Below are 17,254 nucleotides of genomic sequence, written 5' to 3'. Positions count from 1 at the left end.
ATAATGACTTGTTAGAAGTATTTTTTGCAGGTTCTTGGGATTTCCATGGTCTTTCCCATAGTACAGAGACTGAAGGTGAACATATTGTAATTAGCAGGCACAGTGCAGGTCGGGTGGTTCGTATGTTGGGGTGACAGGAGGGCACCGCCCGCTTTCTCCTGTGATCACCATCACCTCCTGATTAGTGAAGTGGAGTTGGAGAATTGGAAGTGACAAATGCTGTGGTTTTTGACTATTCAGCTTTCTAACATTACATTAGTGCCCCCTATGCACCAGAATCTGGTTCTGACGAGTAAGGAGAACTGACAGCTACACTTTCTGCAATACTCCTTGCTTTATTTTGAATTTGACAGCATAATGATGGATTACGAGACCCATTTTCAGCTAGTTCAGTCATGTTCCCAGGACTTATATCCTTAGTGTGGTCTGTTTGGTGACTATAAATCCCAGCATGCCCAGGTCGGCCTCCAGTTTTGTTCCTTAAGACTCTGCTCTATCTCCTGTGCTATTTCTTGGTCAAGCTTGAATCCTACAGAACCTCATGATAAAATCATGGAGGTAAAGTCTAGGGGCTCATTGTAGTGTGGTGCGTATATACCTCCTTTCCAGTGACACAACAAAACTGAGGATTCAAGCATAACTCACATTGCCCTACATGAGATGTACGGTTATTTATATGTCCGTATATATATATTTATAATCGCACGGCCTGGGGCCTAGACGGTTAACAACAAAGCTGACATTTCGGAGTAATTATGTACAAATTTACACATCGCTCCAGACTAGGATACCTGTCAATCCAAGTCATTACTCGCCATATGGACGCCCCAGCAAAGGAAAATCAAGAACCCAGGCTTAAAAAGTCTCCTTCACCCTACAGAAGCCGCCTCAGATACCCTACATATATATCATTATCTCTTCCGCACAATTTACAAGAAACCAAGGAATGAAAACGCTAAAAACGGAAAGTGGATTTACCAAATGGCGCTGACGCATTTTAAGGCAATCTGAAGGTTTGGGTAACGGGCTGAAGATGGAGCGACGCATGTCCCCGTATATGTTACGTAGAGATGTTTGGCCAGCTTCCACATGGAAAAGAGGGCATATATATAGTGTAAACGTTGGAGCCCCCTCTGCCGACCACGTCATCTACAACTATTTCCAGTATGGCCCATCACCATAGAGTTACATAGTCCCAGACTTCTCTGAGGAATTATTGGGAAACACTTTCTCTGTAGGGGTGAGAGCCGGGCTGCCCATCCCAGAGCTGCTACTGCTGCTGGACCGATGCTGGACCATTGGCCGGGCCGGCCTCACAGGTGGTGGTCTCAGTTGAGCACCGGCCAAACGAGCAGACAGCGCTGGCTTGAAGGTGGTCATCATCTCCGTGTTGGAGGAGTTACTTCTCCGCATGGCAGCGTCCGGGTCCCGTATCATGATGGTGTGCAGGGGGCTGACTGGCTCAGAGTTTGGGGTGCTCAGAGATGGGTTCTTCATGGGTTCCAGAGTGTCCAGCACAACGTCTGGGGCTTGTTTGGCCGTATTTTGCCGTTCCAGCTCTCGTAACTCATTCAGCGCCGTGCTCATGGTCTTCTCAATGTCCTGTAATGGAAAATGCAAGCTTCATTCTATGGTTACCCTACTGATGGAGGGAACAAAACTCTAAAAATCACAACGTCTAGGAACAGTAAATGTACGACCTAGGTAAAATATTCACACATACATTATAAAATCCCTTGTTCAGTAAAATTCTTTTAACCCCTTCCCAAAATGTGATGTAGATGTACATCCCATATCGGGTGTATGGAGTGTGCTCATGAGCTGAGCCTGTACTAAATATGGCTGGTGCTGACTGTGTTATACAGCCAGTACTAGTCTTTAAGAGCTGAGATCAGAGCTAGCTCCGATCACTGCAGTTTAGCCACACACACGCCGTTGTGATCATCAAATAGGAAACATAAAAGTGCTGTGTGGAGTCCTGCTCCTTGTGCCTCGCACATGTAACAAGGACCATGGCCGCCTCCCTACCTCAGCGAGAGCTTCTGCCTCCAAGGACTTGTGGTCCCCCAGGCTGCTGTGTCTTGTCCCTCCAGTGACCGCCCTGAGGGGCATCCCATCATTTAATCCTTTCCTCTCAGGGTAATTAATGCTCCCAGCACTTCCAAATGTCGCCATTCTCCGTTTTTCTGGACTGTCCACCCGTCCGCGGCTCAGGGACAGCTTATGTGGGCTACTGGGGCAGGCCGCGGCTCGGGGAGGGGTGTCAATACAGGGCCCCAGAGCTCGTGGGGGGCTGTGGTTGTCTCCTCCACTCCTCCTGCGGGGTATCGCCGCTCCATCAGATCTTAGCCGGACCCTACAATATATAAAGATGGGTTATTAATCTGCATTTTTGGGGATGATGCTGCAATACATGGGAAGCTAAAGTTATCCATCACAGACCTGCCCAAAATCCCAGCAAAGGTGTATTCCTGGAGGTGCTCAGTGGGTGACTGGATATCGTTCTTGGAGGAGGATTTGTCATCTAGAAGAGGCCCGCTGCTCGCCTCGCTGTCCGCTTTTTGGCTCAGGTTGTCAGAGAACGCATCATCCCTATAAGGGGAATGTCACATAAAGAGGGGTGAGATAATAGCACTGCTGACCGTGACAATGACCGCTCACATAACTATCTGGCCATCATATGGCCATGTCTGGATTACTCACAGGTCTTGGACCACAATATACTGGTGCGGTATTAATCCATCCACTCCATTGTGACGACCCTCCCACCAGTCCTCTGAAGCTCGATGGTACAGAAGCAGAGATGCCCCTTTCTTAAAGGACAATTCTCGAGGTGTACGACCCATGTAGTCAAATTTAGCTATGGCTTCAATTTGCTCAACCTCTAGGAAGACAGAATTAAAAATGTATAAGGATTTGTAGAAGCCATCAGCCAGTAATCATCATATTAGAGCTCCAGCTGCATTCTACACAGCAGCCACTAGGGGGAGACATTACTCTTCTCAGGAAACCTTCTAATGTACTTTGTGCTTGGATTCACCACTATCAAGATCACTGCTTAAGGGGGCTTTACACGTTACGACATTGCTAATGCGAACTCGTTGGGGTCACGGAATTTGTGACGCACATCCGGCCGCATTAGCGATGCCGTTGCGTGTGACACCGATGAGTGATTTTGCATCGTTGCAAAAACGTGCAAAAATCGCTCATCGGTGACACGGGGGTCCATTCTCAAATATCGTTACTGCAGCAGTAACGAAGTTGTTCCTCGTTCCTGCGGCAGCACACATCGCTATGTGTGACGCCGCAGGAACGAGGAAGCTCTCCTTACCTGCCTAACGGCCACAATGCGGAAGGTAGGAGGTGGGCGGGATGTTACGTCCCGCTCATCTCCGCCCCTCCGCTTCTATTGGGCGGCCGCTCAGTGACGTCGCACGGACCGCCCCCTTAGAAAGGAGGCGGTTCGCCGGTCACAGCGAACTCGCTGGGCAGGTAAGTATGTGTGACGGGTCTGGGCGATGTTGTGCGGCACAGGCAGCGATTTGCCCGTGTCGCGCAACAGATGGGGGCGGGTACCCACACTAGCGATATTGGGACCGATATCGCAGTGTGTAAAGCCCGCTTTACTGTCAGTGAATGAGAACATTCTACTTTACATCAAGAGGCCTAATACTTAACGGTTTCTACAATTATATCCAGAAGGTTCCTATTCACTAACTGTAAATAGAAGGTTATAAGGAATTGAGCAGCGTCCCGGAGCTTTCCCTTATACAATAGCAGCAGGTTTATACCGTACCTTCATCACTGGTGTGCGGCTCTGTGCCATTATCATGGTCCGCCTCATCTATAGCACCAGGCTCACTGTGAGGGCTGTCACTAGATGGAGACACAAGAAAATCAATATTCTGGCTGGTCCTATTTTATTATTATTATTAATATATTATTTTATTTTATTTCACTAAGTGAAATACCTTCTTGGCTCAGTATACGGCTGCTTCTTGTAATCCTGGACAATCCCTATGGTTTCTGTACTCATAAAACTGAGGAGTTCCAGACTAAGGAATAGTCATGTGTATACATGAAAAGCACATATTAAAGGGGTTGTCCACTACTTTTACAATGATGGCCTATCCTTAGGATAGATCATCAATGTCTGATTGCCCAGGGTCATGCACCTCGCATCCCCGTTCATCAGCTGTTCTTGGACCCGGCGGCGGCAGCAGCAGGCAGCCAGAAACGCTCAGTTCCGGTGCTGCTCCGTCTTCTGATAGTGGCCGCGGACGGGTACTGCAAATCCGCCACTCATACAGATCAATAGGAGGTAGATATGCAGTACCCGGCCGTGGCTGCTATCAGAAGACAGGGCAGCTCCAGAACTGAGCATTTCCAGCTGCCTGCTGCCACTGCCGGTACCGGTACCGAGCACACCTGATCGGTGGGGCTGCGGGGTGTCAGACCCCTTCTGATGAGACATTTAAGACCTATCCTAAGGATGGGCCATTAATGTAAAAGTAGTGGACAACCCCTTTAATAATGCCGGATATCCAGCTGACATGTAATTCATACTGAAGAGGGTAATATCAGGGGCAGGCATATAAGTAATGCAGCCTGTGCAGCCGCACAGGGGCCCAAGAGGTTGGGGCCCATTTCTACCTCCAAAGCAGGTGGAATTGTGCATTTTGATGAGTTATTGGACTGAAAGGGCCCATATATTGTTCTTGCACAGGATCCCTCTTCTGTCGGTGTCCACCAGTGGGTAATGCTATAGTTTATTGTGCACTCTTCACAGGTGCATGGATCTTCCATAAGTTCATCGCTGCGTCCACAGATTATCTGACATTTTATTACAGTATTGGAATATGTGACTACATATAAAGTAGGTGTAGAACTAGAATGAATTTAGAATTGGGGTTTGTCCAAACGCAAATTGCCCAAGATGTGTAACAAGAGATGCGCATTTGTTACCCATTTTGGGAGTGCAACAGATTGGGCTCTTACTGGAAAAAACCCTCTATCTTTAATAAAAAGGGTATTTGATGGGCAAACCCAAATGGACCCCAAAATCTGCATACTGGGTATTTGGAAGAATCAGCCGATTTTGAATCCTTGATAGCTATAGGTCTATTGCGAACATTTTATCAGGTACGCAAAGTTATTGTACAACACTGATTAGACACTCAACCACCGACAGTTAAAGAGTTGAGCGGATTCTGGCACCAGGTTTTTGCTCCCCCATCTGAGAGCAGCATAATGTAGAGACAGAGATCCTGATTCCAGCAATGTGTCACTTACTGAGCTGTTTGCTGTCATTCTCTGCTGCAGATCAAGCAGTTATACAGAGCTTATGAATATGCTGGACTACCTGCAGCACACCATGTAGTCCTGTAATGATAATCTCCTGCTGCTTAAACAGTGACTATCAAAACAACACTAAGCAGCCCAGTAAGTGACACATCGCTGAAATCAGGGTCTCTGTCTCTACATTATGAAGATCTCAGATTAGGTGGCAATAACCTGGTGATAGATTCCCTTTAATAAATAAGTTAGAGTATTATTTGATTGGAAAAAGGGGGTATATAGAAAGAGAAAGGCAATCAAGAAATTTGACAACATCTGAGGACCCTGGTTGAGTGTTAGTGTTACCATAGAGCGCATAGCATAGGGCATCTTATGACTTCATGAGCACTAGTGATCTATATCATTCCAGGCTAAATTATATAAGTACGGTTATTACATATGGAAGCTAACCATTTTAGCTGAATGGTAAATATTCCAATGTATATACATCAAAAAAGAAAAGGATATTAATACTCTGTAATGTTATTGGGGGGGGGGGGGGTTTGGATGGATTGTTTAAAAAAAAAAAAAAAAAAAGAATTTGTGGAAAAGATGACAACTTTATAGTGTTTTATGGATAACAATACTATATGATAATACCATGTAACAGGGAAGATCTTTGTTCCACTGATTGCTTTTTCTGTACAAATGTTAATGTGCAATTTTATTAATAAAAATGTTCTGATTTAGAAGAAAAAAAAATCCCTATAATGTATGTGACGGCGCTCACCAGTACTCCTCGCCTCCCGTCATGCACTTCTCGTACACCGGCCCCTCCAGTTCACGCTGAGAGGGGAAGATCAGTTCATGATTCACAATAATTGTCTTGATGACCTCATTGACGTGCGCCTGGCAGGACACCGGGTCTTGTCCATCGGGGATTGGCATTAATGTGGGGCCAAAGCAGATTGCCAGATTGTAAGGATCCATCATGTTCTCATCGCTGTACTGGGATAAACTGGGGAAAAAAACCCACAATCATTGAAGCCACAAGGTCATATACCCCTACACCCACTGATAAGATAGGAAAAGTCTATATGAGGAGTAGAAACAGTGATGGGAACATCCACGCACCCCAAGCTTTGAGAGAAACCAGTTCTGATCTAATGCTCCTCACAGCTGAGGGTTTGTTACAATTGTGTCCAGTGTACGGTCTGAACTCCAGACTGATACATTCTAACAAACATTGCAATGTTTAGTACATGACGTCCCTGGATGTCAATAGTGATTGTTCTCAATCATTCACTACAAGCAGAGATATCGAGAACAGTAAAGAACTTGAGCTTTGGATATGTTGCAGTCCCTGTTAATTAGTGGGATGGAAGGTCTTGACGGGTTTTCACATCACTGCAGGCACTAGAAACATAATCTGAGCCCCTCAACCATGTAGAGATCTGAAGGACATGGGACCCACTGACTAGCAGAAGGTAACAGAGACTGCACTGTATCAATTATGATAAGCAGTGTGATTACTCTGCAGCTTTATAGAGTTGGAAGGGACCTCAAGGGTCATCGGGTCCAACCCCCCTGCAACTGCAGGCTTTCCTAAATCATCCCAGATATATGTTTATCCAGTTTCCGCTATAAGATTTCCATTGATGGAGAGCGCACCACCTCCCGTGGTGGCCTGTTCCACTCCCTGACTGCCCTCACTACTTCCCGTGGTCGCCTGTTTCACTCCCTGACTGCCCTCACTTCACTATCAGAAAGTTTTTCCTAATGTCTAATCTGAATCTCCTTCCTTTTAGTTTCCTCCCATTGCTTCTTGTACTTCCTTGTGCTAATGAGAATAGGGTAGTTCCCTCTGCACTGTGACTACCTTTCAGATATTTGTAGACCGCTATTAAGTCTCCTCTCAGCCTTCTCTTTTTCAAACTAAACATCCCTAGTTCTTTTAGCCGTTCTTCATATGACAGGGTTTCCCGACCTTCTACCATTTAGAATAAGTGTTCAGTAATATCTCAGCCAGCAGGGGGCAGCCTTGACCAATTCATGTCTGTAGGTCACCACTGCCCTCCACCTTCTTCATGCAGACTATGCCATTACAAGTGCAGGCTTTCCTAAATCATCCCAGCTATATGTTTATCCAGTTTCCGCTATAAGATTTCCATTGATGGAGAACTCATCACCTCCTGTGGTCGCCTGTTCCACTCCCTGACTGCCCTCACTTCACTGTCGGAAAGTTTTTCCTAATGTCTAATCTGAATCTCCTTCCTTTTAGTTTCATCCCATTGCTTCTTGTACTTCCTTGTGCTAATGAGAATAGGGTAGTTCTCTCTGCACTGTGACTACCTTTCAGATATTTGTAGACCGCTATTAAGTCTCCTCTCAGCCTTCTCTTTTTCAAACTAAACATCCCTAATGCGGTTAGCCGTTCTTCATATGACATAGTTTGTAGACCTTCTACCATTTAGAATAATAAGGCCCACGCTGTGTAGTTTTAACGCGTATTTTCAGAAATCTTTTAGCAAAATCTGCATGTCCATTGTGAAGCTAACAGTCTATGAGAATTCAGAAGTGCTGTGCTCACATTGCTTATTTTACCCTTGCGTATTTGGTGCAGATTTGGTTCAGAAAAAAAAAAATCTGCACTAAATATGCAAGGGAAAAACACTCAACGTGGGCACAGCAATTCTAGAATTCTCATAGACTTTGCTGTCTTCACAATGGACATGCAGATTTTGCGGCAGATTTCTGAAAATCCGCGTCAAAATCCGCAGGCACAGGGCCTAAGGGGTACTTTGCACACTGCGACATCGCAGCTGTGATGTCGGTGGGGTCAAATCGAAAGTGACGCACATCCGGCGTAGTTGTCGACATCAGAGTATGTGAATCCTTTTTAACCCCATTACGACCGCGTTACGTTTTAAAACGGCACTAAAAAAGGGTACTTATTCCTTTCTGCCGTTTTAAAACGGCGGTCGGAAAAAAGGGTCTAGCGCCCCCCAGAGTCAGAAAATTTCCGGGGTCTCAGCTGCCGGGGGTAGCTGAGACCCCGGAGATCATGATTCGGGCCGGTTTTTCCGGTCCCCAGTCACGTGATGACCGGTATACACCGTATACCGATCATCAAGTTATAGTAAATGACCGCTCCGGTAAAAAATGATTTATCTGCCATCTGGCATGATCAAACATGTCAGATGGGAGATAAATCTTTTTTCCGGTTCCCTCCGGTCCCCTCGGTATCCCCAAAGTGCCCCCCCCGACCCCCAACCCCCTCCCGAAAATCCAAGATGGCCGCGCGCATCGGAGATCACAGCAGCGCGCCGGCCACATTTACAGTGTTCCTATGGTTTCTGTCGTATGTGCCATAACACATACGACAGAAACCTGCTCCCTAAGCCCTGCCGGGTCCCCCCCTATCCCCCCCCGGTGTTCCCCGGTGTCATACATACCGGAGCGCTGATCCCCCGCGGCCCCCTCCTCCGGCTCCTTCACAGCAGACTCCGGTCACATGTGCCGAGCAGCTGACAGCTTCCTGTGTTCAGAGAGCTGTGCTGGCTGCTCGGCACTGTGCAGCTGTGACCCGGGGAGAGTGGGTGCAGATTCTTTGCACCCACTCTCCTCAAAATGGAGGGTCTGCCCTCCTAGAAAATGGGGGATACGTTCCCTGAACGTGTCCCCCATATTCTAGAAGGTCCAGAGTCGACGTGGGACGTCCAAATGGATTATAGTGGATTTTTTTTTTCTTTTCAATAAATTGGTCAATCAGGGAATGTTTTGGGGAGTGTTTTTTCAAATAAATTTTTTTTTGTTGTCAATTTTTTTTCTTATTACTGTCAATTAGTTATGTCGGGTAGCTGATAGACGCCGTGACATAACTAATTGCTGGGCTTGATGCCAGGTGACATTACACACCTGGTATCAACCCCATTCATTACCCCGTTAGCCAATGCACCAGGGCGCGGGATGAGCTGGGGCGAAGCGCCAGAATTGGCGCATCTATTGGATGCGCCACTTCTGGGGCGGCTGCGGCCTGCTATTTTTAGGCTGGGAAGAGTCCAATAACCATGGCTCTTCCCATCCTGAAAATACCAGACCCCAGCTGTCAGCTTCACCTTGGCTAGTGATCTAATTTGGGGGGACCCCATGTTTGTTTTGTTTTTTTAATTATTTATTTATAAATAATTAAAAAAAAAAAAACAGCTTGGGGAGCCCTCCAAATTGATCACCAGACAAGATGAAGCTGTCAGCTGTGGTTTGCAGGCTACAGCTGTCTGCTTTACCCTAGCTGGCTATCAAAAATAGGGGGGACCCCACGTCATTTATTTTAATTCTTTTTTTTTTTTTTTGGGCTAAATACAAGGCTAGGCATCCTTTAGTGCCACATGAAAGGCACTAAAGGGCGCCAGCTTAGAATATGCAGGGGGTGGGACGTTATATATGTTTGACATCTATCCATTCATCCATTGTAGCATTTTACGCTGTGTGCCCACAATCAGGGTTTGCAACGTTTTGGGCGCAGAGTGTTTTCCCTGCGTCCATAACGCTGCGTTGTGCAGTAGAAGCACAGTGGCAGGATTTTTAGAAATCCCGTGCCCACTGTGTTTCTTTTCTCCGCAGCATAAATCGACCTGTGGCGCAGCTTCCCGAGCCTCAGCATGTCAATTTATGCTGCGGAGATGAGTGTTCTTTGCAGGTAGAATAGAACTAAAGTCCACAGCAGCCTGAACCCAAATCGTGGGCATGGGCAGCTGCGTTCTCCCGTGGACAACACTCACATTTCTGCAGGAGGCTGACACTGGGTACTAGACGCCGTGTCGCTGGATCATGGCCACATAGCCTAAAGGCTACTTTACACGCTGCGATATCGGTCCCGATATCGCTAGCGTGGGTACCCGCCCCCATCTGTTGTGCGACACGGGCAAATCGCTGCCTGTGCCGCACAACATCGCGCAGACGCATCACACATACTTACCTGCCCGGCGACGTCGCTGTGACCGGCGAACCGCCTCCTTTCTAAGGGGGCGGTCCGTGTGGCGTCACAGTGACGTAACTGAGCGGCCGCCCAATAGAAGCGGAGGGGCGGAGATGAGTGGCCGGAACATCCCGCCGACCTCCTTCCTTCCTCATAGCGGCCGGGAGGCAGGTAAGGAGAGCTTCCTCGTTCCTGCGGCGTCACACATAGCGATGTGTGCTGCCGCAGGAGCGACGAACTACATCGTTACTGCTGCAGTAACGATAATCGAGAATGGACCCCCATGTCACCGATGAGCGATTTTGCACGTTTTTGCAACGATGCAAAATCGCTCATCGGTGTCACACGCAGCAACATCACTAATGCGGCCGGATGTGCGTCACCAATTCCGTGACCCTAACGACTCCGCATTAGCGATGTCGCAGCGTGTAAAGCCCCCTTAACAGTGAGAAATTTGTTGCTACAGCAACATTTTTGTGAAGTACCTGTGGATTCAAAATGTTTACTATACTCCTGAATAAAATACTTGAGGGGTCCAGTTTCCAAAATGAGGTCACTTGTGGGGAGTTTCTGATGTATAGGTGCCCAAGGGGCCCTGCTAATGTGACATGGTGCGCGCAATTTACTTCAACTTTTCCAAAATTCAAATGGTGCTCCTTCCATTCCAAGCCCTCCCATTTATCCAAACAAAGGTTTTTGGCCACATGTGGGGTATCCCTGCGCTCACAAGAAATTAGATAACAACCTGTTGGGTCCACGTTTTGTTGTTGCCTCTTGAAAAAGTGAAAAATGTGTCGCTAAATCAACATTTTTGTGAAAAAAATGAAAAATTTCAATATGGCAACCTAAGCTTATCAAATTCTGTGAAGTATTCGTGGATTCAAAATGCTCAATATACACCTAGATTAAAGCCTTGAGGGGTCTTATTTCCAGAATGGGGTCACTTGTGGGGGACCTCCACTGCTTAGGCACCTCAGGGGCTCTCCTAATGCAACATGGCGTCCGCTATTGATTCCAGCCAATTTTGCAGTCAAATTGCACTCCTTCTCTTCTGAGCCCTGTAGTGTGCCCAAACAGTTGATTTCCACCACATACAAGATATCAACAAACTCAGGAGAAATTGCGCAATAAATTTCATGGTGATTTTTTTCCTGTTACCCTTGTGAAAAAAAAAGCTACCTGGTTGAAGTAACAATTTTGTGGTAAAATTTTATTTTTTTATTTTCATGGCTCAACGTTATAAACTTCTGTAAAGCACCTGGAGGTTCAGGGTACTCACCAAACATCAAGATAAATTCCTTGAGGGGCCTAGTTTCCAATATGGGGTCACTTGTGGTGTTTGTTTGCTGTTTACGTACCTTAGGGGTCCTCCAAATGCGACATGGTGCCCGCAATCTTTTTCAGCCAAATTTCCTTTCCAAAATTCAAATATTGCTCCTTCCGTTCCAAGCCCTCCCATTTCTCCAAACAAAGGTTTCAGACCACAAGTGAGGTATCACCGCGCTCATAAAAAAGTGGGTAACAAACATTGGGGTCAAATTTTTGGAATTACCTCTTGAAAAAGTGAAAAAATTGATGCTAAAGCAACATTTTTGAGAAAAAAATTAAAATCTCCAATGTGACAACGTAACGTTATCAAAATCTGTGAAGTACTTGTGGATCTAAAATGCTCACTATACCCCTAGATAGAAGCCTTAAGGGGTCTAGTTTCCAAAATGGTGTCACTTGTGAGGGGTTTCTGCTGTTTAGGTACCTTAGCGGACCTGTAAATGCAACATGGTGCCCGCAATCTATTTCAGCCAAATTTGCTTTCCAAAATTCAAATATTGCTCCTTCTGTTCCGAGCCCTCCCATTTGTCCAAACAAAGGTTTCTGACCACATGTGGGGTATTGGCGCGTTCATAAGAAAGTGGGTAACAAGTTTTGGGGTTCATTTTGTTGTGTTATTTCTTCTAAAAGTGAATAAATTTGGGGTAGAGCAACATTTTAGGTAAAATTTTATTTTTTGCTTTTTTCATTCCACTTTGCTTTAGTTCCTGTGAAGCACCTGAAGGGTTAATAAACTTCTTGGATATGGTTTTGAGTACTTTGAGGGGTGCTGTTTTGAGAATGGTGTCACTTTTAGGTATTTTCTGTCACTTAGGCCTCTCAAAGTCACTTCAAATGTGATGTGGTCCCTAAAAAAATGGTTTTGTGAATTTTGTTGAAAAAATGGGAAATTGCAGATGAACTTTGACCCCTTCTAACTTCCTAACCCCAAAACATTTTGTTTCAGAAATTGCGCTAATGTAAAGTAGACATGTGGGAAATGTTATTTATTAACTGTTTTGTGTGACATAACTCTGTGGGTTAAGGGCATAAAAATTAAAAGTTTGAAAATTGCAAAATTTTCAAAATTTTCATCAAATTTCCGATTTTTTCACAAATAAAAGCAAAAAATATCGTTCTAAATTTATAACTATCATGAAGTACAATATGTCACGAAAAAACAATGTCAGAATCACGGGGATCCGTTGAAGCGTTCCAGAGTTATGAACTCATAAAGTGACACTGGTCAGAATTGCAAAAAATGGCCTGGGCATTAAGGACAAAACTGGCTTCGTCCTTAAGGGGTTAATACGATTAACGAGCGCAAAAGTGTCGAAATTGTATCATCGATGTAGTGTCGGGCATTTCCATAATTTCACTGCAGCAACAGGTCCGATGTTGTTCCTCGTTCCTGCGGCAGCACACATCGCTGTGTATGAAGCCGCAGGAGCGAGGAACTTTTCCTTACTTGCGTCCTGCCTGCAATGCGGAAGGAAGGAGGTGGGCGGGATATTTACGTCCCGCTGATCTCCGCCCCTCTGCTTCTATTGGCCGCTTGCCATGTGACGTCGCTGTGACGCCGCACGACCCGCCCCCTTAGAAAGGAAGCGGTTTGCCGGCCAGAGCAATATCGCAGGGCAGGTAAGTGCGTGTGAAGCTGCCGTAGCGATAATGTTCGCTACGGCAGCTATCACAAGATATCGCAGCTGCGACGGGGGCGGGGACTATCGCGCTTGGCATCGCTACCATTGGCTTGCGATGTTGTAGTGTGCAAAGTACCCCTTAGTGTTCAGTAATATCTCAGCCAGCAAGGGGCAGCCTTGACTAATTCATGTCTGTAGGTCACCACTGCCCTCCACCTTCTTCCTCCAGGCCGTGCCAACACAAGGCCATGTGTAAATTTGTTGTATTTCTATTCTGCACCAAAATTCACAATGGAAATATGCACTATTGTATTTTTTATACATTTTACCCTTTTTTATGTGTTATTTAAAATATCACACACTTTGAAAAGGGCCTGTAAAAATGCAACTGCACTTTCTTGACCCCCTATAGAAAAAAAATAACAAAAAGTGCAAACCTCGATAGTGTCATTAATCCTCAGTGGGCGGGAGTTTCCATGAAATCCACTTTGTATGAATTGGTATGATTGCACACAAAAACCGCAGTAGAAAAAAAACAGTATTTAAACTACATGTGAACATGAGCTAAGGGTTCATTCATAGATCAGTCATATTGGTCATGGTCACATTCACCCCTTTTTTTTACCCTGATTTTACCATGTATGTGTAATATATACACATTGAGCACATTGATTTGTATGCTATGATGGATCTTTCTATGATTTCACATTGGAGCACTGAGTCACTGCTTCAATGGTTTGTTCAGCTTGCTACCTTTGCTGCACCCCCTTTTTTAAGTAGCCTGCGTCTACTAATGACTCACTGATTGAGGAAGGCAAAGAGATATCTCATGACCACAAGGACGGCTCGGGGCAACGTGATGAGGATCTGGCGGATGTGATGGACCCGCTCTGACATGTTCTCTATCTCTGAAAATAAAGGAGAAAAACGTTAGCGCCCAGGGAAGGAAAATCCAACTTGTTCAACTGCCCTTAGTATATTCCTTGCTTCCAAAGGCCACATACCGTATTTTTCAGTTTGCAAGACGCCCTGGATTATAAAGGCTGCTTTACACCTTACAATTACACATGCGATCTCGTATGCGATGTGTCCCGCCCCCATCGTATGTGCGGCATGTTCAATTTCTTGACTGTGTCGCACAAACGATTAAATCCCGTCACACGTACTTACCCTTCCATACGACCTCGCTGTGGGCGGCGAACATCCACTTCCTGGAGTGGGAGGGACGTTCGGCATCACAGCGACGTTACATGGTAGCCGGCCAATAGAAGCGGAGGGGCGGAGATGAGCGGGACGTAAACATCCCGCCCACCTCCTTCCCTCCGCACAGCCAGCGGGAGCCGTGGGATGCAGATAAGATCTGTTCATCGTTCCCGGGGTGTCACACACTGCGATGTGTGCTACCTCAGGAACATTGAACAACCTGACGTTCAATTTTTAGTAATTGAACAACATGTATGCGATCAACGGTTTTTCGTTCAATCGCAATCGCACGTAGCTGTCACACACTACAATACCACTAACGATGCCGGATGTGCGTCACTTACGACGTGACCCCGCCGACACATCATTAGATATATTCCAAAGAAAGAGTGGTGCAAATCCGATTAATTAAAATACACAATCTTTATTATTATTCATTTTAAAATAATTTACAATATTTCACACAAGAGTCCTCTTTGAGGTGAGCAGTACCGTATACAACTTAATTAATGTTGATTTATTATGCACTAATACAGTTTTTTGCATAATGTATGTTCATGATTAAATACTGTGCATAACAAAATCAAATATCAATTTCAGTGTCAGAATAGTTGTAATTAACAGCAGTAGCTGTCTGCATGTGGGATAACACAATTAAATAAATTCACATTTAGTGACAACCTTATACTCACAGTCTTAGTATTATATTACTGGTGTTGTCTTTAGGTTAGTAACCATAGTATCCACTAGATGTCAATAACCATCTATACGTCCCCTGATGAAGAGGTGAAACGCGCGTAGGGACTGTTGGTGTTGCAGTACCATCACGACAATTGGTCATTATTGGTTTGGAGTATTGCATGGAGGGTTATTGACATCTAGTGGAAACTATGGTTACTAACCTAAAGACACCACCAGTAATATAATACTAAGACTGTGAGTAAATACATTATGCAAAAAACTGTATTAGTGCATAATAAATCAACATTAATTAAGTTGTATACGGTACTACTCCCCTCAAAGAGGACTCTTGTTGTGAATTATTGTAAATTATTTTAAAATGAATAATAAAGATTGTGTATTTTAATTAATCGGATTTGCACCACTCTTTCTTTGGATTATTTATAATACAGTGGTCTCTAGTAAATTATAATTTAGGTCTGGAGTGTGACCTATCATTAAATCGTTAGATATAATGTAGCGTGTAAAGCCCGCTTTAGACACACCCTAAATTTAGAGGATGAAAATAGGAAAAAATAATTTTTATTGTTAAAATGAGGGTCCATCTTATAATCGTAGTGTGCCTTAATCCTAATGCTCATCGGGGGGAGCGGGGTTGGTGGAGCAGCTCAGGAAGATCACATAAAGCAGGGTCGGCCATGCTGAGGGCTCGGAGGAGGGGGTGTTGCTGCTCAGTAGGGTCAGTGGACGGAGGGTCAGCAATACTGCTGCCTTGGGGGTGTCGCACCGGTGGTTGCCACTGATCTGCTGGCGTGCTGCGGGGGTGTCACTGCAGTGGTGGACTCAGGAGGGTCACAGGATGGGGTGTCGCTGCGGCAGTGGGCTCCTGATCTGACTGCAGACTCCATTGAATCGCCCCCGGTTGACGTGATGGACCTCAAAAAAATGATTGCGGAGGCGTTGCATGCGCAAAAAGGTCTCCGGGACATTTTTTTTTTTTAAAGTCCACCATGTCAAACTGCCCACACGGCCAATCCACAGTCATTTTCTTGAAGTTTATCGCGTCAACCGCGAGCGATTCAATAGAGCCCGCAGTCAGATCAGGCACCCGCTGCCGCCACAACACTGCAGTGACACCCTCAGTATCGCCGACCCTGCCTCCTATGACGCAGCTCCACCACCACCACCCTAGTAAGCCATATCCGTATTGTAAGACGCACCCCCATTTTACTCCCAGTTCTGGGGGGAAAAAGTGCATCTTACAATCCGGAAAATACAGTATATATGAATACAAAAGTCTGACCTGCTCCATACACAGGCTGCACCCCGCAGATTTACAGTGTAGCCTCGGCCCCAGGAATACTCACTGATCGTAGACATCAAATCTTGAAACCTTTCTTTGGGAAACAGCGGATTCTCCAGACCCCGGAAATACAACTTTAGGACCCCCGCCACGGAGTTTATATCACGCTCGCTGTGATCTTCCACCAGCGGATCCTCTCCTGAACAAATAGAAAACCACAACTTCAGACACCAATCAGACCAAAGTGTTTATTAATACATTTCCTTGTTTTTGCCACAAAGTTTTAGGAAACTTTGGCAAAAAAAAAAAAAGCCATTACGTAGGCACTCCTTTAAATGGCTAACCTTTAGCCATTGCTTTGCAACAGAGATAATACAGAAAAGCCAGCCACCAGCCTGCTGGTGTACGGTGCGCCAAGGCTATTAAATGGCACATGGATGGGCTGCCCTGTGCCAGAAAATAAAATCTACACCAGCTGTGAGCTACAGATGCCGCTGCAGTGAACTTGTTACATGGTCGTTTTATTTGCTGCTGTTCTAAGCCCAAATATGAAAAAAAGTGCAAAAAATGTGGTGCACACCATTTCCCTTCTCTTAAAGGGAACCTGTCAGCAGAAATTTTGCCCTAAACCTAAAAAGTTTCCCCTTCTGCAGCTCGTGGGCTGCATTCTAACAAAGTTCCTATTGTTATTCTGCCCCCTTTTAGATCAAAATAAATAGTTTATAAAGCGGTACCTTTCAGTTTGAAAATCTTGTTAATTCTACCATGGGGGCGGGCTGTCTGCTGTCCGTTACTGTCCCTCCTGCCGCTTTAGGCCGTCCCCCAACGCTCATTTACATACCTCAGGACGCCGCCCAGTGC

General features: G+C 45.5%; 1 protein-coding gene across 2 annotated transcripts in view; it reads right to left on the bottom strand.

Moving 5' to 3' along the window:
- Window positions 1-315: 315 nt before the first annotated feature.
- SRGAP3 (SLIT-ROBO Rho GTPase activating protein 3) overlaps window positions 316-17,254 on the bottom strand; it is a 143,324-nt gene continuing 126,385 nt past the window's right edge. For both annotated transcript variants that reach the window (XM_075321585.1, XM_075321586.1), the window contains exons 15-22: window positions 16,458-16,592; window positions 14,009-14,114; window positions 6,068-6,295; window positions 3,797-3,876; window positions 2,704-2,884; window positions 2,443-2,592; window positions 2,029-2,356; window positions 316-1,602 (exon numbers count right to left, since the gene is read on the bottom strand). In XM_075321585.1, coding sequence (XP_075177700.1) covers window positions 1,186-1,602; window positions 2,029-2,356; window positions 2,443-2,592; window positions 2,704-2,884; window positions 3,797-3,876; window positions 6,068-6,295; window positions 14,009-14,114; window positions 16,458-16,592 — 1,625 coding nt within the window. In that variant the 3' untranslated portion in view covers window positions 316-1,185. The remainder of the gene's footprint in view (window positions 1,603-2,028; window positions 2,357-2,442; window positions 2,593-2,703; window positions 2,885-3,796; window positions 3,877-6,067; window positions 6,296-14,008; window positions 14,115-16,457; window positions 16,593-17,254) is intronic.

Source organism: Anomaloglossus baeobatrachus, chromosome 8 (genome assembly GCF_048569485.1).
Source record: "Anomaloglossus baeobatrachus isolate aAnoBae1 chromosome 8, aAnoBae1.hap1, whole genome shotgun sequence".
In the NCBI taxonomy this organism is placed as follows: Eukaryota; Metazoa; Chordata; class Amphibia; order Anura; family Aromobatidae; genus Anomaloglossus; species Anomaloglossus baeobatrachus.
The sequence above is the reverse complement of the archived record's forward strand: the minus strand, read 5'-3'. Positions and strand labels throughout refer to the sequence as shown.